This window comes from Mobula birostris, chromosome 13 (genome assembly GCF_030028105.1).
Source record: "Mobula birostris isolate sMobBir1 chromosome 13, sMobBir1.hap1, whole genome shotgun sequence".
Lineage (NCBI taxonomy): Eukaryota > Metazoa > Chordata > Chondrichthyes > Myliobatiformes > Myliobatidae > Mobula > Mobula birostris.
The window spans coordinates 91,142,493-91,168,017 of record NC_092382.1 but is presented as its reverse complement, the minus strand read 5'-3'; the positions used below and the strand labels follow the sequence as shown (position 1 = coordinate 91,168,017).

The window sequence follows — 25,525 nt, the reverse complement described above, 5'->3', positions numbered from 1 at the left end:
GTCGCCGGGACAGAACGGACGCGGGGAGGGAACTTTCGCCACCCGAGGGCACGGCCTCAGAATAAAGACCTGCTTCGACAGGAACCCTGGCCAGCATGGAGCAACTGGGCTGTATGGCCTGTTTCAGAGACACACACACACACAACGCAGAGACAGACACACAACACAGACCGACACACACAATGCAGAGACACAGACACACAACACACAAGAAAGGATATTTTCCCGGGCAATCTCCTGCCCACTCGGCAGTGTGAACCTCTCGACCTCTGCCACGTTGATCTTCACCTCCTCCTCCTCTTCCTCCTCAGCCGCTGTCCCTCCATCCTTTTTGACTGCCCTGGAACAGATTCCTCCGTCTGAGTCATTATGCCCTCCTGCCAGGAACCTCCCTCGCATACACACCCGCCACCCCTCCCCGGGAGAGCTCCCTCAATTGCAATCCTGCATCGGGGGCGGGGGGGGGGGCCACCGCTCCTGCATTCAGCGAGCTGCCCCTGTGTCCTGGTTGTGTATGCGAGGAACTTCCTCAGCTCCAACCCCTCCCCCCTCACCGTGCGGGAAACTCCCTCAGCCACACCCCACCCACCCTCCCCAGTGCAGAGAGCTCCATCAGCACCCCCTGCCCCAGGAAGCTCACTCAGACCCCCCTCGCCTGTGCGGAGAGCTCCTGCGGGCCCCCGTCCCCATGTGCGGGAAGCTCCCTCTGGCCCCAGCCCCAGGGGCAGGGAGCCCCTTCAGTCACACCACCCCCCACCGTCCCCATGCAAGGCGATTCAGGCCCATCCAGGTCCCTCGGCCGTACATCTAGGGAGCACCCACAGTCGCACTCGCGGGGCCTCCTATACCCGGGGTGCTCCCTCAGTCCTGCAGGCCAGGAGTTCCCGCACACGCCACAGGAGAGCTCCCTCAGAACCCACTCTAGGGGTTCCCCAGTCTTGTACACGGGGAGCCGTGTTTGTCCACACTCCACTGGGCTCACACACCACTCTCTCCACCAGACCCTGACTCCGTGGAGCTCCCTCAGTCATTCTATTCCAGGAGCTCCCTCAGTCCCTCCTTCCTACAAAGGGGAACTCTCTCAACCACACCACGAAGATTCCCCCCGCCCCACCCTACCTCAACCCGTCAGCCACTCACCGAGTCTGCGCTGATTTCTGTTTCTTCCTCATGCGCTCAGCGGCCCGCTCGATCGGCAAGAGCTGGGGATGAGAGGGAGGGGCGGATATAACAAGCCGTGACACTCTCCCCACCTTTCCCACACTCCCCCAACATTGTATGTGCCCGCAACATTTACAGCGCAAAGCTACAGATCAGAGCGTGAAGCTCCCTCCGCATGATCCCATCACACACTCCCGGGGTCAGACACAGAGTGAAGCTCCCTCCGCACCGTCCCATCACACACTCCCGGGGTCAGACACAGAGTGAAGCTCCCTCCGCATGATCCCATCACACACTCCCGGGGTCAGACAGCTCCCACCACACCGTCCCATCACACACTCCCGGGGTCAGACACAGAGTGAAGCTCCCTCCGCACCGTCCCATCACACACTCCCGGGGTCAGACACAGAGTGAAACTCCCTCCACACTGTCCCATCACAGACTCCCGGGGTCAGAAACAGAGTGAAACTCCTCCCACACCATCCCATCACACACTCCCGGGATCAGACACAGAGTGAAGCTCCCTGCACACCGTCCCATCACAGACTCTCTTGGTCAGACACAGAGTGAAGCTCCCCCAACACCGTCCCATCACACACTGTCTCGGTCAGACACAGAGTGAAACTCCTCCCACACCGTCCCATCACACACTCCCGGGATCAGACAGAGGGAAGCTCCCCCCACACTGTCCCATCACACACTCCCGGGGCCAGACACAGAGTGAAGCTCCCTCCACACCGTCCCATCACACACTCCCGGGGTCAGACACAGAGAGGAGCTGTGCTGACTGAGCTGGGAGAAATCGAGGCAAAACTACTGGATAAAGTTCGTGGAATACTTTGGAGGTGGCTCTAAAAGTCTCTTCGACAACCGAGTGAGTGACGGCGCTGGTGTGGAAACTCGGTGTGGAGATTTACTGCCGGTTTGGGCTGGGTTTGTTGGCGGCTGCTAACTGCGTAGCTCCCAGCTGCGGCCGCTGGCAACTCGCCAGGAAGCCAGTTCGCTCCAAAACCGGAGGCAAACGCCGTCGTTCCGCCCCATTGACAGCGGGGCAACGTTCCTCCTCCATTGTTTTCCTGATTTTCGTCCGGTGTTGGTGCCGGAGCATCTGGAAGGACGTTTCGGCCTCTCCCGGCCTGGGTCTCTGCAAGTCCGACGGAGCCTTTCCTGGCGTCGAGCCAGCGAGGAACTGTTGACTGCAAACTTTCCCGGCCAGTTATTCGACTCGTTCCAGGACTTCTAACCGGCACCGCTGTAGGATTCTCGGACTGGAAAGAGCGCCAGCATGCCGGACCGGTCTCCAGGGAGTCGCGGGCCTTCGGGGAGTTACGCAAGGGCGGCTGCCTCCCCGGCCTCGGACAACGCCCTGTTTCGGTCGGTGAAGGTGGAACGTGGGGTGCAATGTATTTTGCGCCCTGGAATGACACTAGAAAAGTGTACGGAGGCAATGGAGGACCTTGTTGGGAAAGGTGGTATTCTGGCCACCGTTCTATCTGGCGAATGAAGAGCTAGTGCACCGGGCCCTAAGCAGGGGAGTCACGGTAGACAACATCTTTTTACCTATGGAGCTGGTGACGGCCCCCACGCAACGTATCGTGCTTGGGCATGTTAAGCCTTTCATTCCAAATGAGGACTTGCTACCCCCACTGGCCCGTTTAGGGCAAGTAAGGTCGGAGATCACTGTCATCCGACACAAATTTAAGAGACGCACCCTCCGCACCGTAATCTCTTTCCAGCGTCAGGTATTCATGCAGCTGGAAGGGGAGGACGATGTTGAGGGCCGGTTTACTGTCCGGCACGAGGGAGTGGATTATCAGGTGTACTGGAGCTCCGAGCGCCCACGGTGCCATGCGTGCAGGGGGGTGGGGCACTTTCGGAGGGACTGTCCTGCCGCCCGGAACCCGAGGGAGCCCATTTCGGGCACCAGTGCCCCAGCTACCTCTCCCCCTGATCCTACTCCTGCGCGTGCGTCTGCGCCTGCATCTGACCCTGCCCCCGCCCGTGATCCTGCCCCAGCCCCTCACCCTGCCCCTGCCCCTGCACCTACCCCTACTCCTACGGTTGGGTCGGTCCCTGCTCCTCTCCCTGTGGTTCAGGTGGGGGACGGGGTGGAGTCTGTGCGGAGTAAGAAGGCAAAGGGGAAATCCAAACACAGTAAGAAGCGGGCCTTTGAGGCTGCAGAGCTCACGCCCATTTCGCCTGAAGTGGAGCGTGGGGCTCGGGGAGGTGCGCAAGCAGACGGGGCGATGGAAACAGAGAGCGCCGCCCCATCGGTGAAGCCTGCACCTGTGTGCTCCTCCGGTGTGAAGAGGAGAAGGGAACGTTCCCGCAAGAGGGCAGGGGATGTAGATGCGGGGGAGTCCCAGGAAGGGGTGGGAATCCGGGTAGGGGTTGGTTCTAAACCTGAGTCCCCAGATGTAGCCACCAGTCCTGGGGAAGATGGTGTGGTTGTGCAAAAAGCTTGTGATAGCCCTGTTTGCACAAATGAGGCAGCCCTGGAGGCCTCCACCCAGGACCTACAAGTCAGCGCCTCTCTGGAGGCCAGTGTACCGAATAATGTAAGAGGAGACGAGACAAAGCTCTCTCATTCTCAGCACCAGGCTGCTTGTGAATCCCTTGGACCAAAGGTGCCGGGTTCCCCTCTATGCCTGCCCCTGGGGAGGGTGTTTTTCTGTGCACGTCGACCCCAGCAATTAATGACTTGCAGGGAGTCCCTGGGGATTGTCCCTCCACTGTCGCAAATGTGGATGAGGCTGATGCGACGGTGGAGCGGGCAGGTAAGAGCGAGGTACCCGCTGCGCGGTGTGGGTCACAAGCGCAGCCATCTATTGGAACATGCGGGGAGGCCGATGGGGATTCTGTCTGCAGTGACGGGTTGGAGGGGGACTCTTTCGATAGTGAAATAATGGACATCCTCACCCCTCCTGAGAAGTCCCCATTGATACCTGTAGAGGAAATTAAGCATTTTATTCTCACCTCTGAGGGTGCCAAGCACCGGCCTCAACTAGCCTCGCTACGCTGGCCCAGCATGCCGAGGCTGGTGAGGTCCCTGCGAGTCATCCTCAGACGAAAGGGAAAGGGAAAGAGGAATGCGGTGGCGGGGAACGACAGACGGCAACTAAAATCTTTCCTAGATGACCTAGTAAGGGACATTAGAGGGAGAAGCAGCCTCGCTCCTACGGGGGATGGTGGGTCACAGGGTGTCGCTGGTACCGCTCGAGCCCGGAAGGCAAAAAGTAACCTTGCTTTCTTTCCGGACAGTGTGGTGGAGGGCGCCTCCGCTCTCACCGAAATGGGCACAGCTGCTGAGCCCTAGTGTGCTCCCGCCATGAAGCTTACCATAGCTAGTCTCAATGTAAATGGCAGCAGGGGTCCTCTTCGCAGGCATAACAATCTCTCAGCCCTCAGGGATGGGCGGTATACGGTGAGTTTCCTGCAGGAAACCCATACCATCCCTGGGGACGAGTCTGCTTGGCTCCTGGAGTGGCGGGGCGGGGTCTACATGAGCCACCTCAGCTCCATTTCTAGCGGGGTGGCGATCCTGTTGGCCCCGACCTTCCAGCCAGTAATTGAAAGAGTCCAGGACGTTGTGCCCGGCCGTCTGCTCCACCTGGTTGTGCGCCTGGATGGCGTACCATTGCATTTTATCAATGTGTATGCTCCCAGGCGCGGTGTGATGCAGACGCGCCTATTCTGCCAGCTGTCCACCCTGCTGAGCTCCATCGATCCTGGGGATTGCGTCATCCTCGGGGGAGATTTCAATTGTACCCTCGAGGCGGAGGACCGTTCGGGCCTCCAACGCGACCCAGCATCGGCAAAAAAGTTAAAGGAGCTAGTCGGCTCCTTTGACTTGGTGGACAGCTGGCGGAATCTTCACCCCAACTCTAGCGCCTTCTCGAGAAGGTCTAGAGAGGGGGGTTCCAGGATAGACCGTATTTACATCTCTCGGGCCTACATCTCCCGCGTGTCGGCGTCCTCCATGCGGCCGGTGTCGTGCTCGGATCATCACCTTGTGTGGATGGAATTTATTCCACTACACCCTCGGGTGGGATCCGGGTATTGGCATTTTAACAAACGGCTGCTGGAGGACAGCCGATTCCGGGATTCGTTCCGAGCTTTCTGGGTCTCCTGGAAGGAGAGGTGGAGAGATTTCTGCTCCCTACGGCTATGGTGGGATGTGGGCAAAGCCCACATCCGGTTTTTATGTCGGGAGTACACTAGGGGGTCGACAAAGAGGCGGAGCTCTGAGGTTGAGCGGCTTGAGAGAGCGTTGCTTGACCTGGAGTCCCGCCTCGGTCCGACCGCTGGAGACCAACAGCTGTGGCAGGAATACCAGGAGAAGAAGGACGAACTAAGGAACCTGCAGCTCCAGCAGTCCCGAGGTGCGTACGTGAGGTCACGGATCCAAATGCTGCAGGATTTGGACCGTGGCTCACCCTTCTTCTACTCGTTGGAAAGGTGGCGGGGAGTTCAAAAGCAGCTAGTGGAGCTGCTGGCTGCCGATGGCTCCTCCATCACGGACCCTGATGGAATTAACAACGAGGTCCGTTCATTCTATCGGTCCTTATTCTCGCCTGATCCGTCAAATGCGGAAGCGTGTAATGAGGTCTGGGAGGATTTGCCGAAGGTCAGCCCAGAGGACGCAGTGCGTCTGGATGCCCCCCTGACTCGGGAGGAGCTGTCCACTGCCCTTCGGCAACTCCGGAGGGGCAAGTGCCCTGGTTTGGATGGACTGAGTGTTGCGTTTTATCAGGCTTTTTGGGATGTCCTGGGGGATGATTACAGCCTTGTCCTAGGGGAGAGCCTAGCCACCGGAGAAATGCCCCTCTCATGGCGGAGAGCTGTTGTGGTCCTACTGCCCAAGAAGGGAGACCTCCGCCTGCTAAAGAACTGGCGGCCGGTCTCCCTCTTGTGCGTGGACTACAAGATCTTCGCCTGGGCAATGGCCAACCGTCTGGGTTCGGTAATTGGACAGGTGGTCCATCCTGACCAATCTTATACAGTCCCGGGCCGCTCCATCCAGGACAATGTCCACCTAGTACGGGACCTGATCCACCTACTCCAGGAGACTGGGACCCCGGCAGCGTTTCTTTCTCTTGACCAGGAGAAGGCTTTTGACCGGGTGGACCACAGTTTCCTGGTGGGCACCCTGCAGGCTTTTGGGCTCGGACCACACTTTGTGGCCCGAGTTCGGCTCCTGTACTCTGCCGCAGAGTGCCTAGTTAAGATTAATGGATCATTGACAGGACCTATCCACTTCCGAAGAGGAGTGCGTCAGGGATGCCCCATGTCCGGTCAACTGTATGCGATCTGTGTCGAGCCATTCCTCAGCCTTCTTCGGCGAAGGCTGACAGGTCTGGTTCTGCGCGAACCGGACATGGGGGTCGTCCTCTTGGCCTACGCCGATGACGTACTCCTCATGATGACAGACCCCTGTGACCTGCGGAGGATGCGCGAGTGCCAAGATGTTTTCTCGGCGGCATCCTCCGCCAGGATCAACTGGGCGAAATGTTCCGGACTCTTAGTAGGCCAGTGGCAGGTGGACTCCCTGCCGGAGGAGATGAGAGCTTTTGAGTGGAGCACCAGACGTCTTCTCTATCTGGGAGTCTACCTGAGTCCTTCTGGGGAGACCTGGCTGGCGAACTGGCAGGACCTGGAGACAAAGGTCATGGCCCGGCTAGGGCGCTGGTCAGGCCTTCTCAGGGTGCTTTCCTATCGAGGCAGGGTGGTGGTCATAAACCAGCTGGTGGCCTCCATCTTGTGGTACCGGATGGTCACCTTGGCCCCCCCTGCCCCTTTTGTCGCAAGAATGCAGAGAAAGCTAGTGGACTTCTTCTGGGGAAACAGGAAGCACTGGGTCTCTGCAGCGGTTCTGAGTCTCCCAGAAGGAGAGGGCGGACAGTCGCTGGTGTGTGTACGCACACGACTGGCGGCTCTCCGCCTCAGGACGCTGCAGAGATTCCTGTACGCCGAGCACCCTCCCAGCTGGCACGTGTTGGCGACTTTCTTCCTCCGGAGGGGCTGCTGTCTTGCCGAAGATATGCAGCTACCACCGGTGGGCGTTAGCCGTGCTGCTTTGCAGAGGCTGCCCGGCTTCTATCAGGACCTACTGAGAGTCTGGAACATGGTTGCCTCAGGCCGGGAATCCCCTCCTCTGGCAGAGGGCGGGGTCCTGGCCGACCCTTGCCCTGCCTCAACGGATGTCAGTGCGGCTCAGGTGTGTGGAACGACTCGGGCTGAGCTGCTCATCGGGCCCAGGCCCCGCAGCCTTACCCGAGAGACGAATCCACACAACTTGAGCCCTCTTTCATCAACACCCACAATCCCATTCAGGGATGCAGGCAGGAGGTACCTTTATGGGCTGCTGCTCCACACCCTCCACTTCCTAGCATTTGTCCACCGTCCCGACACGCCATGGCGGTCGGTCTTTCCACCTGGAGGTGAGGGGGGTCCCCAGTGGAAGTCCCTCTACAAGGGAGTCCTTCCCATGCACCTTGGGGATCTCGGCTGGAGGGTGCTGCATAAAGCGGTGCCCTGCAATAAGTTCTTTAGTTTGTACACGGATCTCCCAGCCGCGTGTCACTTCTTCAGGCTGGAGGAGACCGTGTACCATATGTACGTGGAGTGTGTGAGGCTGCAGCCCCTTTTCGCGTATTTGCGTGGGCTGCTTCTCGCCTTCTGGTTGCATTTCAGTCCCACCCTATTCATATATGGTCATCCAGTAAGGAGGGGGGCACAGAGGGATGAGGATGTCCTTGTCAACTTGCTCCTGGGGCTGGCGAAAATTGCCATCCGTGGCTCCTGGAAAAGGGTGGCAGGAGGTTCTCCCCGGGCGGACTGCCTGGCTATGTTTAGGGGGTATGTTCGAGCCTGGGTGAACATTGAAATGGAATATGCGCAGTCCACGGCGACCGTCGAGATGTTCCGGGACCGTTGGGCTCCGCGGGGTGTAAATGCCATCATTGATGAGGATGGCAATATATTGGTTTAACATGTATTGTCTGTTTCTACTGTAGTAAATATGTTAGTCACTGGTTTTGTAAATATTGTATAGCACCGACATTTGTAATAAAGAATTTTGTTAAAAAAAAAAGGGGTCAGACACAGAGTGAAGCTCCCTCCACACCATCCCATCACACACTCCTGGGGTCAGACACAGAGTGAAGCTCCCTCCACACCGTCCCATCACACACTCCCGGGGTCAGACACAGAGTGAAACTCCCCCCACACCGTCCCATCACACATTCCCGGGGTCAGACACAGAGTGAAACTCCCCCCACACTGTCCCATCACACATTCCCGGGGTCAGACACAGAGTGAAGCTCCCTCCACACCGTCCCATCACACACTCCCGGGGTCAGACACAGGGTGAAGCTCCCCACATACCGTCCCATCACACACTCCCGGGATCAGACACAGAGTGAAACTCCCTCCACACCGTCCCATCACACACTCCCGGGGTCAGACACAGAGTGAAACTCCCTCCACACCGTCCCATCACACACTCCCGGGGTCAGACACAGAGTGGAGCTGTGCTGAATGAGCTGGGAGAAATCGAGGCAAAACTACTGGATAAAGTTCGTGGAATACTTTGGAGGTGGCTCTAAAAGTCTCTTGGACAACTGAGTGAGTGACGGCGCTGGTGTGGAAACTCGGTGTGGAGTTTTACTGCTGGTTTGGACTGGGTTTGTCGGTGGCTGCTAACTGCTTAGCTCCCAGCTGCGGCCGCTGGCAACTCGCCAGGAAGCCAGTTCGCTCCAAAACCGGAGGCAAACGCCGTCGTTCCCCCCACTGACATCGGGGTAACGTTCCTCCTCCATTATTTTCCTGATTTTCGTCCGGTGTCGGAGCCGGAGCATCTGAAAAGACGTTTCTGCAAGTCCGACGGAGTCTTTCCTGGCGCCAAGCCAGCGAGGAACTGTCGACTGCAAACTTCTCCAGCCAGTTATTCGATTCACTCCAGGACTTCTAACTGGCACCGCTGTAGGATTCTCGGACTGGAAAGAGCGCCAGCATGCCGGACCGGTCTCCAGGGAGTCGCGGGCCTTCGGGGAGTTACGCAAGGGCGGCTGCCTCCCCGGCCTGGACAACGCCCTGTTCCGGTCGGTGAAGGTGGAACGTGGGGTGCAATGTATTTTGCGCCCGGGAATGACACTAGAAAAGTGTGCGGAGGCAATGGAGGACCTTGTGGGGAGAGGTGGTATTCTGGCCACTGCAAAGGAGTTCGGAAAGGTGGTGTTCTATCTGGCGAATGAAGAGCTAGTGCACCGGGCCCTAAGCAGGGGAGTCACGGCAGACAACATCTTTTTACCGATGGAACTGGTGACGGCCCCCACGCAACGTATCGTGCTTGGGCATGTTAAGCCTTTCATTCCGAATGAGGACCTGCTTCCCCCATTGGCCCATTTAGGGCAAGTAAGGTCGGAGATCACTGCCATCCGACACAAATTGAAAAGATGCACCTTCCGCACCGTATTCTCTTTCCGGGTCAGGTATTCATGCAGCTGGAAAGGGAGGACGATGTTGAGGGCCGGTTTACTGTCCGGCATGGGGGTGTGGACTATCAGGTGTATTGGAGCTCCGAGCGCCCACGGTGCCATGTGTGCAGGGGGGTGGGGCACTTTCGGAGGGACTGTCCTACCACCTGGAACCCGAGGGAGCCCTCTTCGGGCACCAGTGCCCCAGCTACCTCTGCCCCTGATCCTACACCTGCGCGTGCACCTGCGCCTGCATCTGACCCTGCCCCCGCCCCTGATCCTGCCCCGGCCCCTCACCCTCCCCTTACCCCTGTCCCTACTCCTACGGTTGGGTCGGTCCCTGCTCCTCTCCCTGTGGTTCAGGTGGGGGACGGGGTGGAGTCTGTGCGGAGTAAGAAGGCAAAGAAGAAATCCAAACACCCTAAGAAGTCAACATCTGAGACCGCAGAGCTCACGCCCATTTCGCCTGAAGTAGAGTGTGGGGCTCGGGGAGGTGCAGAAAGCAGACGGGGTGATGGAAACAGAGAGCACCGCCCCATCGGTGAAGCCTGCACCTGTGTGCTCCTCCGGCGTGAAGAGGAGAAGGGAACATTCCCGCAAGAGGGCAGGGGATGTAGATGCGGGGGAGTCCCAGGAAGGGGTGGGAATCCGGGTAGAGGTTGGTTCTAAACCTGAGTCCCCAGATGTAGCCACCAGTCCTGGGGTAGATGGTGTGGTTGTGCAAAAAGCTTGTGATAGCCCTGTTTGCATAAATGAGGCAGCCCTGGAGGCCTCCACTCAGGACTTACTAGTCAGCGCCTCTCTGGAGGCCAGTGTACCGAATCGTGTAAGAGGAGATGAGACAAAACTCTCTCACTCTCAGCACCAGGCTGCTTGTGAATCCCTTGGACCAAAGGTGCCGGGTTTCCCTCTATACCTGCCCCCCGGGGAGGACGATATTCTATGCACGTCGACCCCAGCAATAAATGACTTGCAGGGAGTCCCTGGGGATTGTCCCTCCACTGACGCAAATGTGGATGAGGCTGACGCGACGGTGGAGCGGGCAGGTAAGAGCGAGGTGCCCGCTGCGCGGTGTGGGTCACAAGAGCAGCCATCTATTGGAACATGCGGGGAGGACGATGGGGATTCTGTCTGCAGTGACGGGTTGGAGGGGGACTCCTTCAATAGTGAAACAATGGACATCCTCACCCCTCCTGAGAAGTCCCCATTGATACCTGTAGAGGAAATTAAGCATTTCATTCTCACCTCTGAGGGTGCCAAGCACCGGCCTCAACTAGCCTCGCTTTGCTGGCCCAGCATGCTGAGGCTGGTGAGGTCCCTGCGAGTCATCCTCAGACGGAAGGGAAAGGGAAAGAGGAATGCGGTGTTGGGGAACGATAGACGGCAACTAAAATCTTTCCTAGATGACCTTGTAAGGGACATCAGAGGGAGAAGCAGCCTCGCTCCAACGGGGGATGGCGGGTCACAGGGTGTCGCTGGTACCGCTCGAGCCCGGAAGGCAAAAAGTATCCTTGCTTTCTTTCGGGACAGTGTGGTGGAGGGTGCCTCCGCTCTCACCGAAATGGGCACAGCTGCTGAGGCCTAGTGTACTCCCGACAGGAAGCTTACCATAGCTAGTCTCAATGTAAACGGCAGCAGGGGTCCTCTTCGCAGGCATAACAATCTCTCAGTCCTCAGGGATGGGCGGTATACAGTGAGTTTCCTGCAGGAAACCCATACCATCCCTGGGGATGAGTCTGCTTGGCTCCTGGAGTGGCAGGGCGGGGTCTACATGAGCCACCTCAGCTCCATTTCTAGCGGGGTGGCGATCCTGTTGGCCCCAACCTTCCAGCCAGTAATTGAAAGGGTCCAAGACGTTGTGCCCGGCCGTCTGCTCCACCTGGTTGTGCGCCTGGATGGCGTACCATTGCATTTTATCAATGTGTATGCTCCCAGGCGCGGTGTGATGCAGACGCGCCTATTCTGCCAGCTGTCCACCCTGCTGAGGTCCATCGATCCTGGGAACTGCATCATCTTCGGGGGAGACTTCAATTGTACCCTCGAGGCGGAGGACCGCTCGGGCCTCCAACGCGACCCAGCATCAGCAAAAAAGTTAAAGGAGCTAGTCGGCTCCTTTGACTTGGTGGACAGCTGGCGGAATCTTCACCCCAACTCTAGCGCCTTCTCGAGAAGGTCTAGAGAGGGGGGTTCCAGGATAGACCGTATTTACATCTCTCGGGCCTACGTCTCCTGCGTGTCGGCGTCCTCCATGCGGCCAGTGTCGTGCTCGGATCATCACCTTGTGTGGATGGAATTTATTCCACTACACCCTCGGGTGGGATCCGGGTATTGGCATTTTAACAACCAGCTGCTGGAGGACAGCCGATTCCGGGATTCGATCCAAGCGTTCTGGGTCTCCTGGAAGGAGAGGCGGAGAGAGTTCTGTTCCCTACGGCTATGGTGGGATGTGGGCAAAGCCCACATCTGGTTTTTATGTCGGGAATATACTAGGGGGTCGACAAAGAGGCGGAGCTCTGAGGTTGAGCGGCTTGAGAGAACGTTGCTTGGCCTGGAGTCCCGCCTCCGTCTGACCGCTGGAGACCAGCAGCTGTGGCAGGAATACCAGGAGAAGAAAGACGCACTAAGGAACCTACAGCTTCAGCAGTCCCGAGGTGCGTACGTGAGGTCACGGATTCAAATGCTGCAGGATTTGGACCGTGGCTCACCCTTCTTCTACTCGTTGGAGAGGTGGCGGGGAGTTCAAAAGCAGCTAGTGGAGCTGCTGGCTGCCGATGGCTCCTCCATCACGGACCCTGATGGAATTAACAACGAAGTCCGTTCATTCTATCGGTCCTTATTCTCGCCTGATCCGTCAAATGCGGAGGCGTGTAATGAGGTCTGGAAGGATTTGCCTAAGGTCAGCCCAGAGGGCGCAGTGCGTCTGGACGCCCCCCTGACCACTGCCCTTCGGCAACTCCAGAGGGGCAAGTCCCCTGGTTTGGATGGACTGAGTGTTGAGTTTTATCAGGCTTTTTGGGATGTCCTGGGGGATGATTACAGCCCTGTCCTAGGGGAGAGCCTAGCCACTGGAGAAATGCCCCTCTCATGGCGGAGAGCTGTTGTGGTCCTACTGCCCAAGAAGGGAGACCTCCGCCTGCTAAAGAACTGGCGGCCGGTCTCCCTTTTGTGCGCGGACTACAAGATCTTCGCCCGGGCAATGGCCAACCATCTGGGTTCGGTAATTGGACAGGTGGTCCATCCTGACCAATCTTACACAGTCCCGGGCCGCTCCATCCAGGACAATGTCCACCTAGTACGGGACCTGATCCACCTACTCCAGGAGACTGGGACCCCGGCAGCGTTTCTTTCTCTTGACCAGGAGAAGGCATTTGACCGGGTGGACCACAGTTTCCTGGTGGGCACTCTGCAGGCTTTTGGGCTCGGACCACACTTTGTGGCCCGAGTTCGGCTCCTGTACTCTGCCGCAGAGTGCCTAGTTAAGATTAACGGATCATTGACAGGACCTATCCACTTCCGAAGAGGAGTGCGTCAAGGGTGCCCCATGTCCGGTCAACTGTATGCGATCTGTGTCGAGCCATTCCTCAGCCTTCTTCAGCGAAGGCTGACAGGTCTGGTTCTGCGCGAACCGGACATGGGGGTCGTCCTCTCGGCCTACGCCGATGACGTACTCCTCATGATGACAGACCCCTGTGACCTGCGGAGGATGCGCGAGTGCCAAGATGTTTTTCTCGGCGGCATCCTCCGCCAGGATCAACTGGGCGAAATGTTCCAGACTCTTAGTAGGCCAGTGGCAGGTGGACTCCCTGCCGGAGGAGATGAGAGCTTTTGAGTGGAGCACCAGACGTCTTCTCTATCTGGGAGTCTACCTGAGTCCTTCTGGGGAGACCTGACTGGCGAACTGGCAGGACCTGGAGACAAAAGTCATGGCCCGGCTAGGGCGCTGGTCAGGCCTTCTCAGGGTGCTTTCCTATCGAGGCAGGGTGGTGGTCATAAACCAGCTGGTGGCCTCCATCTTGTGGTACCGGATGGTCACCTTGGCGCCCGCCTGCCCCTTTTGTCGCAAGAATGCAGAGGAAGCTAGTGGACTTCTTCTGGGGAAACAGGAAGCACTGGGTCTCTGCAGCGGTTCTGAGTCTCCCAGAAGGAGAGGGCGGACAGTCGCTGGTGTGTGTACGCACACGACTGGCGGCTCTCCGCCTCAGGACTCTGCAGAGATCCCTGTACGCCAAGCACCCTCCCAGGTGGCATGTGTTGGCGACTTTCTTCCTCCGGAGGGGCCGCTGTCTTCATGAAGATATGCAGCTACCGCTGGCGGGCGTCAGCCGTGCTGCTTTGCAGAGGCTGCCCGGCTTCTATCAGGACCTACTGAGAGTCTGGAACATGGTTGCCTCAGGCCAGGAATCCCCTCCTCTGGCAGTGGGCGGGGTCCTGGCCGACCCTTGCCCTGCCTCAACGGATGTCAGTGCGGCTCAGGTGTGTGGATTGACTCAAGCTGAGCTGCTCGTCGGGCCCAGGCCCCGCAGCCTTACCCGAGAGACGAATCCACACAACTTGAGCCGTCTTTCATCAACACCCACAATCCCATTCAGGGATGCAGGCAGGAGGTACCCTTATGGGCTGCTGCTCCACACCCTCCACTTCCTAGCATTTGTCCACCGTCCCGACACACCATGGCGGTCGGTCTTTCCACCTGGAGGTGAGGGGGGTCCCCAATGGAAGTCCCTTTACGAGGGAGTCCTTCCCATGCACCTTGGAGATCTCGGCTGGAGGGTGCTGCATAAAGCGGTGCCCTGCAATAAGTTCTTTAGTCTGTACACGAATCTCCCAGCCGCGTGTCACTTCTGCAGGCTGGAGGAGACCGTGTACCATATGTATGTGGAGTGCGCGAGACTGTAACCCCTTTTCGCGTATTTGCGTGGGCTGCTTCTCGCCTTCTGGTTGCATTTCAGTCCCACCCTATTCATATATGGTCATCCAGTAAGGAGGGGGGCACAGAGTGATGAGGATGTCCTTGTCAACTTGCTCCTGGGGCTGGCGAAAATTGCCATCCGTGGCTCCTGGAAAAGGGTGGCAGGAGGTTCTCCCCGGGTGGACTGCCTGGCTATGTTTAGGGGGTACGTTCGTGCCCGGGTGATCATTGAAAAGGAATACGCATAGTCCACGGCGACCGTAGAGGTGTTCCGGGACCGTTGGGCTCCGCGGGGTGTAAATGCCATCATTGATGGAGATGGTAATATATGGGTTTAACATGTATTGGGTCTGTTTGTAGTGTAGTAAATGTGTTAGTCACTGGTTTTGTACATATTGTATAGCACCGACATGTGTAATAAAGAATTTGTTTAATTAAAAAAAAAGGGGTCAGACACAGACTGAAGCTCCCTCCACACCGTCCCATCACACACTCCCGGGGTCAGAAACAGAGTGAAACTCCCCCCACACCATCCCATCACACACTCCCGGGGTCAGAAACAGAGTGAAACTCCCTCCACACCGTCCCATCACACACTCTCTCGGTCAGACACAGAGTGAAGCTCCCTCCACACTGTCCCATCACACACTCCCGGGGTCAGAAACAGAGTGAAACTCCCCCCACACCATCCCATCACACACTCCCGGGGTCAGAAACAGAGTGAAACTCCCTCCACACCGTCCCATCACACACTCTCTCGGTCAGACACAGAGTGAAGCTCCCTCCACACTGTCCCATCACACACTCCGGGGGTCAGAAACAAGAGTGAAGCTCCCCCCACACCGTCCCATCACACACTCCCGGGGTCAGACACAGAGTGAAGCTCCCTCCGCACCGTCCCATCACACACTCCCGGGGTCAGACACAGAGTGAAGCTCCCTCCGCACCGTCCCATCACACACTCTCGGGGTCAGACACAGAGTGAAGCTCCCTCCACACTGTCCCATCACACACTCCCGGGGTCAGAAACAGAGTGAAACTCCCCCCACACCGTCCCATCACACACTCCCGGGATCAGACACAGAGTTAAGCTTCGTCTATATTGTCCTATCACAGGTTCCTGGGGGTCAGACACAATAGAGAATAGATGCAGGAGTAGGCCATTCAGCCCTTCGCGCCAGCACCACCATTCACTGTGATCATGGCTGATCAACCACAATCAGTACCCTTTTCCTGCCTTCTCCCCATATCCGTTCACTCCGCTATCTTTAAGAGCTCTATCTAACTCTTTCTTGAAAGAATCCAGAGAATTGGCCTCTACTGCCTTTTGAGGCAGAGCATTCCACGGATCCACAACTCTCTGCGTGAAAAAGTGTTTCCTCAACTCTGTTCTAAATTGTCTATCCCTTATTCTTAAACTGTGGCTTCTGGTTCTCGACTCCCCCAACATCGGAAACATGTTTCCTGCCTCTAGCCTGTCCAATCCCTTAATAATCTTATATATTTCAATCAGATGCCCTCTCATCCTTCTAAATTCTAGTGTATACAACCCCAGTCGCTCCAACCTTTCAACATATGACAGTCCCACCGTCCTGGGAATTAACCTCGTGAACCTTCGCTGCACTCCCTCAATAACTAGAATGTCCTTCCTCAAATTTGGAGACCAAAACTGTACACAATACTCCAGGTGTGGTCTCACCAGGGCCCTGTACAACTGCAGAAGGACCTCTTTGCTCCTATACTCAACTCCGCTTGTTATGAAGGCCCAAATGCAATTAGCTTTCTTCACTGCCTGCTGTACCTGCATGCTTACTTTCAGTGACTGATGAACAAGGACACCTAGATCTTGTTGCACTTCCCCTTTTCCTAACTTGACACCATTCAGATAGTAAACTGCCTTCTTGTTCTTGCCACCAAAGTGGATAACCTCACATTTATCCACATTAAACTGCATCTGCCATGCATCTGCCCATTCACCCAGCCTGTCCAAGTCACCCTGCATTCTCATAACATCCTCCTCACATTTCACACTGCCACCCAGCTTTGTGTCATCTGCAAATTTGCTAATGTTACTTTTAATCCCTTCATCTAAATCATTGATGTATATTGTAAATAGCTGTGGTCCCAGCACCGAGCCTTGTGGTACCCCACTAGTCACTGCCTGCCATTCTGGAAAGGACCCACTAATCCCTACTCTTTGTTTCCTGTCTGCCAACCAATTTTCTATCCATGTCAGTACCCTACACCTAATACCATTTGCTTTAATTTTGCACACTAACCTCCTGTGTGGGACCTTATCAAAGGCTTTCTGAAAGTCCAGGTACACTACATCCACTGGCTTTCCCATGTCCATTTCATAGATACATTCTCAAAACATTCCAGAAGATTAGTCAAGCATGATTTCCCCTTCCTAAATCCACGCTGACTCGGACCTATCCTGCTACTGCTATCCAAGTATGCCACTATTTCATCTTTTATAATTGATTCCAGCATCTTCCCCACCACTGATGTCAGAATAACTGGTCTATAATTGCCTGTTTTCTCTCTCCCTCCTTTCTTAAAAAGTGGGATAACATTAGCTACCCTCCAATCCACAGGAACTGATCCTGAATCTATAGAACATTGGAAAATGATTACCAATGTGTCCACGATTTCTAGAGCCACCTCCTTAAGTACCCTGGGATGCAGACCATCAGGCCCTGGGGATTTATCAACCTTCAGTCCCAACAGTTCACCCAACACCATTTTGTGCCTGATGCGAATTTCTTTCAGTTCCTCTGTTACCCTAGGTCCTCTGGCCACTATTACATCTGGGAGATTGTTTGTGTCTTCCCTCGTGAAGACAGATCCAAAGTACCCATTCAACTCATCTGCCATTTCCTTGCTCCCCATAATAATTTCACCCGTTTCTGTCTTCAAGGGCCCAACGTTGGTCTTAACTATTTTTTTCCTTTTCACATACCTAAAGAAACTTTTACTATCCTCCTTTATATTCTTGGCTAGCTTACCTTCGTACCTCATCTTTTCCCCCTGTATTGCCTTTTTAATTATCTTCTGTTGCTCCTTAAAAGTCTCCCAATCCTCTGGCTTTCCACTCATCCTTGCTATGTAATACTTCCTAGCTTTTGCTTTTATACTGTCCTTGACTTCCCTTGTCATCTACGGTCGCCCCTTACTCCCCTTAGAATCTTTCTTCCTCTTTGTAATGAACTGATCCTGCACCCTCTGTATTATTCCCAGAAATACCTGCCAATGCTGTTCCACTGTCATCCCTGCTAGGGTATCTTTCCAGTCAACTTTGGCCAGCTCCTCCCTCATGTGTCCATAGTCCCCTTTGTTCAACTGTAATACTGACACTTCCAATCTTCCCTTCTCCCTCTCAAATTGTAGATTAAAACTTAAAACTTGACACCAAGTGAAGCTCCGTCCACACCGTCCCATCATGTTCCCAGGGTTAGACACAGAGTGAAGCTCCCTCGATGTCCCACCGCACATTCCTAAGGTAAGACATATGATGAAGCTCCCTCTGCACCGTTCCAGCACACACTCCTGGGCTCAGACATAGAATGAAGCTCCCTCTACAACATCCCATCACACATCCCCGGGGTCAAACATAGAGTGAAGCTCCCTCCACACCGTCCCATCACACATTCCCAGGGTTTGACAGAGTAAATTCCTTCTTTGACATTCCATCTCACGTCCCCGGGGTCAGACACAGTGTGAAGCTCCCTCCGCAATATCCCATCATACAGTCCTGGGGTCAGACACTGATTGAAGCTCCGTCCACACCGTCCCACCACACACTCCTGGGGTCAGACACAGAGTGAAGCTCCCTGCACTCTGTCCCATCACACATTCCCAGGGTCAGACAGAGTAAATTCCTCCTTTGACATTCCATCTCATGTCCCTGGTCTCAGACACAGACTGAAGCTCCTTCCCAATGTCCTATCACACAGTCCTGGGTCAGACACAGAGTGAAGCTCCCTCTGCCACACTGCATTGCACACACTTGGGGTAAGGCACACAGAAAAGCCCCCTCTGTAACACAGAACATAGAAATCTACAGCATATTACAGGTCCATGTACCTATCTAAAAGTCTCTTAAAAGACCCTATTGTATCCGCCCCCTCGTGTTAGCCATTTCAGCCTTGTGACAAAGCCACACGATCAATGCCCCTCATCATCTTATACACCTCTATCAGGTCACCTCTCATCCTCCGTCGTTACAAGGAGAAAAGGCCGAGATCACTCAACCTATTCTCACCAGGCATGCTCCCCAATCATGGCAACATCCTTGTAAATCATAGGTTTTCTATGTTTCTAAATCTCCTCTGAACTCTCTCTACAGTATCCACATCCTTCCTGTAGTGAGGTGACCAGAAGTGAACACAGTATTCTAAGTGGGGTCTGACCAAGGTTTTATATAGTTGTAACATTACCCCACAGTCTTGAACTCAATTCCACTGTTGATGAATGCCAACACACCATACGCCTTCTTAACAACACTGTCAACCTGTGCAGCAGCTTTGAGTGTCCTATAGACATGGTCCCCAAGATCTCGCAGATCCTCCACACTGCCAAGAGTCTTACCATTTATATCACATTCTGTCTTCAAATTTGACCTACCAAAATGAACACTTGTCTGGGTTGAAGTCCATCGGCCACTTCTCAGCCTGTTCTGCATCCTATCGATGTCCCGCTGTAACCTCTGACAGCCCTCCACACTATCCACAACACCCCCAAGCTTTGTGTCATCAGCAAATTTACTAATCCATCCCTCCACTTCCTCATCACAAAGAGAAGGGGTCCCAGAACAGATCCCTGAGGCACACCACTGGTCACCGACCTCCATGCAGAATATGACCCGTCTACAACCACTCTTTGCCTTCTGTGGTCTAGCCAATTCTGGATCCACAAAGCAATGTCTCTTTGGATCCCATGCCTCCTTACTTTCTCAGTAAGCCTTGCCTGGGGAACCTATCAAATGGCTTAATGAAATCCATATACACTACATCCACTGCTCTACCTTCAATGTGTTTTGTTAAAACCTCAAAGAATTCAATCAGGCTCATAAGGCACGACCTGCCCTTGACAAAGCCATGTTGACTATCCCTAATCAGATTATGTCTCTCCAAATGCTTATAAATCTTGCCTCTCAGGATCTTCTCCAACAACTTACCAACCACTGAAGGTCTATAATTTCCTGAGCTATCTCTACTCCCTTTCTTGAATAAAGCAACAACATCTGCAACCCTCCAATCCTCTGGAACCTCTCCCGTCCCATTGATGATGCAAAGATCATCGCCAAAGGCTCAACAATCTCCTCCCTCGACTCCCACAGTAGCCTGGGGTACATCCCATCCAGTCCCGGCGACTTATCCAACTTGATGCTTTCCAAAAGCTCCAGCACATCCTCTTTCTTAATGTCTGTATGCTCAAGCATTTCAGTCCACTGTAAGTCATCCCCCCATAATTGCCAAGGTCATTTTCCCGGGTGAACACTGAAGCAAAGTATTCATGATGTACCTCCACTACCTCCTCCGGTTCCATTCACAGGTCTCCACTGTCAGGCCAGATTGGTCCTATTCTCACACAGCTCATCCTCTTGCTCTTGCTCTTCACATACTTGTAGAATGCTCTGGGGTTTTCCTTCATCCTGCTCACCAAGGCCTTCTCTTGGCCATTTCTGGCTCTAATTCCATTCCCAAGCTCCTTCCTGGCAACCTTGTAACTATAGTGGATGCATTAGTGATAATTTTTCAAAACTCTTTAGATTCTGGATTAGTTCCTGAGGATTGGAGGGTGGCTAACGTAACCCCACTTTTTAAAAAGGGAGGGAGAGAGAAACCAGGGAATTATAGACCGGTTAGCCTAACATCAATGGTGGGGAAAATGCTAGAGTCAGTTATCAAAGATGTGATAACAGCACATTGGGAAAGCGGTGAAATCATCGGACAAAGTCAGCATGGATTTGTGAAAGGAAAATCATGTCTGACGAATCTCAGAATTTTTTGAGAATGTAACTAGTAGAGTGGATGGGGGAGAACCAGTGGATGTGGTACATTTGGATTTTCAAAAGGCTTTTGACAAGGTCCCACAGAGGAGATCAGTGTGCAAACTTACAGCACACAGTATTGGGGGTAAGGTATTGATGTGGATAGAGAATTGGTTAGCAGACAGGAAGCAAAGAGTGGGAATAAACGGGATCTTTTCAGAATGGCAGGCAGTGACTAGTGGGGTACTGCAAGGCTCAGTGCTGGGACCCCAGTTGTTTACAATATATATTAATGACTTAGATGAGGGAATTAAATGCAGCATCTCCAAGTTTGCGGATGACACGAAGCTGGGCGGCAGTGTTAGCTGTGAGGAGGATGCTAAGAGGATGCAGGGTGACTTGGATAGGTTAGGTGAGTGGGCAAATTCATGGCAGATGCAATTTAATGTGGATAAATGTGAGGTTATCCATTTTGGTGGCAAAAACAGGAAAACAGATTATTACCTGAATGGTGGCCGACCAGGAAAAGGGGAGGTGCAACGAGACCTGGGTGTCATTATACACCAGTCATTGAAAGTGGGCGTGTAGGTACAGCAGGCGGTGAAAGAGGCGAATGGTATGCTGGCATTTATAGCGAGAGGATTCGAGTACAGGAGCATGGAGGTACTACTGCAGTTGTACAAAGCCTTGGTGAGACCACACCTGGAGTACTGTGTGCAGTTTTGGTCCCCTAATCTGAGGAAAGACATCCTTGCCATAGAGGGAGTACAAAGAAGGTTCACCAGATTGATTCCTGGGATGGCAGCACTTTCATATGATGAAAGACTGGATGAAATAGGCTTATACTCGTTGGAATTTAGAAGATTCAGGGGGGATCTGATTGAAACGTATAAAATCCTAAATGGATTGGACAGGCTAGATGCAGGAAGATTGTTCACGATGTTGGGGAAGTCCAGAACGAGGGGTCACAGTTTGAGGATAAAGGGGAAGCCTTTTAGGACCGAGATTAGGAAAAAACTTCTTCACACAGAGAGTGGTGAATCTGTGGAATTCTCTGCCACAGGAAACAGTTGAGGCCGGTTCATTGGCTATATTTAAGAGGGAGTTAGATATGGCCCTTGTGGCTACGGGGGATCAGAGGGTATGGAGGGAAGGCAGGTACAGGGTTCTGAGTTGGATGATCAGCCATGATCATACTGAATGGCGGTGCTGGCTCGAAGGGCCGAATGGCCTACTCCTGCACCTATTTTCTGTGTTTCTATGTTTCTAGAGGTCTAACATTTCCTAGTTTCTTGAACCTTTTGTAAGCTTTTCTTTACTTTTAACTGGATTTTCTACATACTTTGTACACCATGGTTCTTTAACTCTACCATCCTTTCCCTGCCTCAATGGAACGTACCCATGCAGAATTCCACGCAAATGTACCCTGAACATTTTCCACATTTCTGCCATGCATTTCCCTGAGAACATCTGCTCCCAATTTACATTCCAAACTTCCTGCCAAATGGCATCATATTTCCCTCTACCTCAATTAAATATTTTCCCAAACTGTCTCCATCACACACTCCTGGGGAGAAACACAGAGTGAAGCTCTCCCTAACACATCTCATCATACATTCCTGGGTTAAGATACAAAGTGAAGCTCCCTCTGCACCGTTCCATCACACTATCCTGGGGTCTAGCAAAGAACAAAGCTCCTTCTGCACTGCTCCATCACACACTCCTGGGCTCAGACACAGAGTGAAACTCCCTCTGCACCATTCCATCACTCTCCTGGGGTCAGACACATAGCAAAGGTTGCTTTATGATGTTTCATCATACATTCTTGGGCTGAAACACAGAGTGAAGCTCCCTTTACCACTTTCCATCAGACACTCCTGGATCAGAAACACAGCAATGCTCCTTCTATGACATTCTATCACACACTCCTGAGTAGAATCACAGCGTGAAGCTCCCTCTGCACCATGCCAATGCTCACTCCAAGAGTCCAACATGGAGTGAAGCTCCCTCTGGCACATTGCATCACACACTCCTGGGGAAAGACACAGAGTGAAGCTCCCTCTGCACCGTTCAATCACACCTCTGGGGTCAGGCACACAGCAAATGTCCCTTTATGACATTTCATCACACACTTCTGGGGTAAGACACAGAGTCTGGCTCCCTCTACACTGTTGTGTCACACACTCCCAGGGTCAGACACATAGTGAAGTTCTCTTGATGACATTCAATCTCACTTTCCCAGGGTCCAATACAGAGTGAAGCTCCCCCCGCACCATCCCATCACACACTCCCGGGGTCAGACACAGAGTGAAGCTCCTTCTGCACCGCTGGAGGGTGGAGGGAGATGGAGCACGTAGATTCTCCACGCCTATTTGCCTTGTCTGCAGATGCTTATGTGGGGATCAGCCCACTGGCCTCTCCATAAGAAGCCGTGGCCGCCTGTGTCGCCGGTGACCGACCCCATTCTCAGTACACGGTTTAGACATACTGTGTGTTCTTACCTCCTCATCCTCCTCCTCTTCGTCCCCCTCGTCCTCGTCCGAGCAGACCCCGAAGTCATCGAGTGGCAGGTCACTGCCAGAGTCGGAGACTGAGGGTGCACCTTCCTCCTCCTCCTCCTCGTCCTCGTCGGAGCCCAAGGAGAGCAGGCGGGCCCGGGGCGCCCCGGTCTGTCCGGGCTCCTGCGGGGACGGCTTCTCCCCCCTCGGCTGCAGCCACTGGCCGTTCTCATCGCCGAAACCCCGGGGGGCGGCAGCTGGCAGCACAGAGAGTGGATGAAAGAGTGGGGGCAGTGTCAAGGGGCAAGGCGAGGGGTGGGGGGAGAGGGAGGGAGATGAAGAGGACGGGGAGAGAAGGAAGGGGATAGGTAGGGAGGAGAAATTCGGGGGGGGGGGTGCTGAGGGGAGGTGGGTGCCGGTGGGTGTTGGGTGTTATTGAAGGGGGTCGGGGGAGGAGCAGATGGGCTGTGAGGGGCAGGGAAGGGAGGGAGGGAGGGGGGTAAGTGGAGGAAAATAGGGCGGGCAGGAGGAGAGGGAGGGTTGAAGGTGTGAGGGAGTGGAGGAGTTGGGGAGGAAGCCAGTGGTGGGGAAAGGATGGGGGTGGCGGGTGAGGTGAAAGGGAGGTGGGGTGCAGTGGGAGGGACAGCAAGTCATGGATTGCAGAGGGGGGAAGGTGACCTCTTGGCACTTACCTGAAGCCCGTTTCCTCTTCTCCTGAACCGGCTGCTCCTCGCAAGCCCCTGCCGCCAGGCGGGTGCGTTTCAGGGCCCTGCCGGAGGGAGCAGGGAGAGTCAGGAGCCAGAGCGGGAGGGCAGGGGGGTGCCGGGAAGGGAGAGGCCAGATCGGCCGGAGAGGTCGGATGGGGCTGGCACTGGGTCATCAGGAGCCTGGAGGGTCAGGGGTCGGGGGATGCAGGAGGGGCTTCTGGGCCGAGGGCCAAGAGGGTCGCAGCTAATGGAGCTGGCAGTCAGAGGGGACGAGGGGCCGGGGGGTCAGGTGTGAACGGGCTCTGGGGAAGAGGGGGAAAAGGCGCCAGGAGTCAAGAGGAGAAGGTGCGGGTGTCAGAGGGGAATGGGCCGGGGGTGGAAGTGACAGAGAGGAAGGGGCTAAGGGGCCGGTGGCGGGGGGGAGCCACAGGGACAGGGATCAGAGGTCACTGTGTTGGTCTCTCACCGTTTCCTCTGGCGACTCCTGAGGCGTCGGGTCTCTGGCTGATGGTCTGGGGGCAGAGGTGGTGGTGTTAGCGGGGGCTGGGGGAACGGTTTCACCCTCACTATCCCTTCCACCCCCCTCCGGACCTTTCTATTTCCACCCCCCACCCTTCCGCCTTCTTCCTCACCCCTCCTTCTCTATCTGTTCTCCACCTCCCTCCATCCCATTCCTCTCAGCCTCCTCCCCCACCGGCCACCTTCTCCCCCCCTCTGCTCGTGCCCTCCTTGCCCCTGCAGTCCTATCTCCACTCCCCCAATTCCCCACCCTCTCCGTGATCCCACCTCCACTCCCCCCTTTCGCGCCCCTCCCTCCCGTGGCCCCTTCTCCGCCCCTGCTCTTCCCCGCCCACTGTTGTCAGCCAGTACACCCATTCCCCCCCCCACCTACTCCCAATCTCACCCTCCCCTCCCTCGTTCCCTCACTTACCCTCCAGCAGCTCGGCAGGGACTTCGGTCTCGGCCCCCCTCTGTTTGCGGGCCTTCCTGCCGGGCCCTCGGACCTGCCTCTTGCTGGGGTCTAGTTTGCGCCCCATCCTCCAGGGAGCCTGTGCCTCACGGTGCTGGGCTGGGGAGAACGCAGAGAGGGTTTGCAACGCCTTCTCCTCCGTCCTCTCTGCCCCTCTCCCTCCTTCCCTCACAGTCCAGAAACAGGCCATTCGGAGCACCTCAGCCTTGCTAGCCTTTCTGCCCGTCACTTATAGCCCACTCAACCCCCCCCCCCCCCCCCAGCAACGGAGCATAGAAACAGGTTCCTCATCCCTCTGGGAAACGCCAAACTTTCACTCTGCCCGGAATTATCAACCTGCACCTGGACCACCGGCTTCCCTTCACACAGCTATCCAAACCTCTCAAAGACTGAAATCGAACCACTGGTTCCATGCTTTCCCTGCCCCCTGAATGATGAAGCTCCCCTTAAACATTTCACCTTTCGGCCTCAATCCATGCTCCAGCCTCAGTGGAAAAAAAGCCTGCTTGCATCTCCTCTCCCCATAACCCTCACATCTCTCCTTTGCCTCCTCTGCTCCAGGGAGTGAAGTCCTAACCGACTACACCTTTCCCAGTAACTCGGGCCTTCACATCCCAGCAGCACCCTTGCAAGTTTTCTCTGCACTCTTTCAATCTCTGTCCTGTAGGGAGGTGACTGGGAATCAGGCCTCAGCGACATCTCATCCCCTGCACTCCATCCTTTCCTTTATGTACACAGTGCGACTGAGGCTCTCTTTACTATCTCTACCAGATGCGATTTTCACGGAACTACGGACTGTACCCCCCAG

The 25,525-nt window shown here is 55.1% G+C and overlaps 1 protein-coding gene across 1 annotated transcript in view; it reads right to left on the bottom strand.

Annotated features, from left to right (window-relative positions):
- The window catches only part of nop2 (NOP2 nucleolar protein homolog (yeast)), a 61,253-nt gene that overhangs the window by 14,255 nt on the left and 21,473 nt on the right, over positions 1-25,525 (bottom strand). Inside the window, exons 2-7 of the mRNA XM_072275509.1 lie at positions 24,679-24,816; positions 24,214-24,259; positions 23,733-23,809; positions 23,044-23,297; positions 1,141-1,202; positions 222-340 (exon numbers count right to left, since the gene is read on the bottom strand). Coding sequence (XP_072131610.1) covers positions 222-340; positions 1,141-1,202; positions 23,044-23,297; positions 23,733-23,809; positions 24,214-24,259; positions 24,679-24,784 — 664 coding nt within the window. The 5' untranslated portion in view covers positions 24,785-24,816. The remainder of the gene's footprint in view (positions 1-221; positions 341-1,140; positions 1,203-23,043; positions 23,298-23,732; positions 23,810-24,213; positions 24,260-24,678; positions 24,817-25,525) is intronic.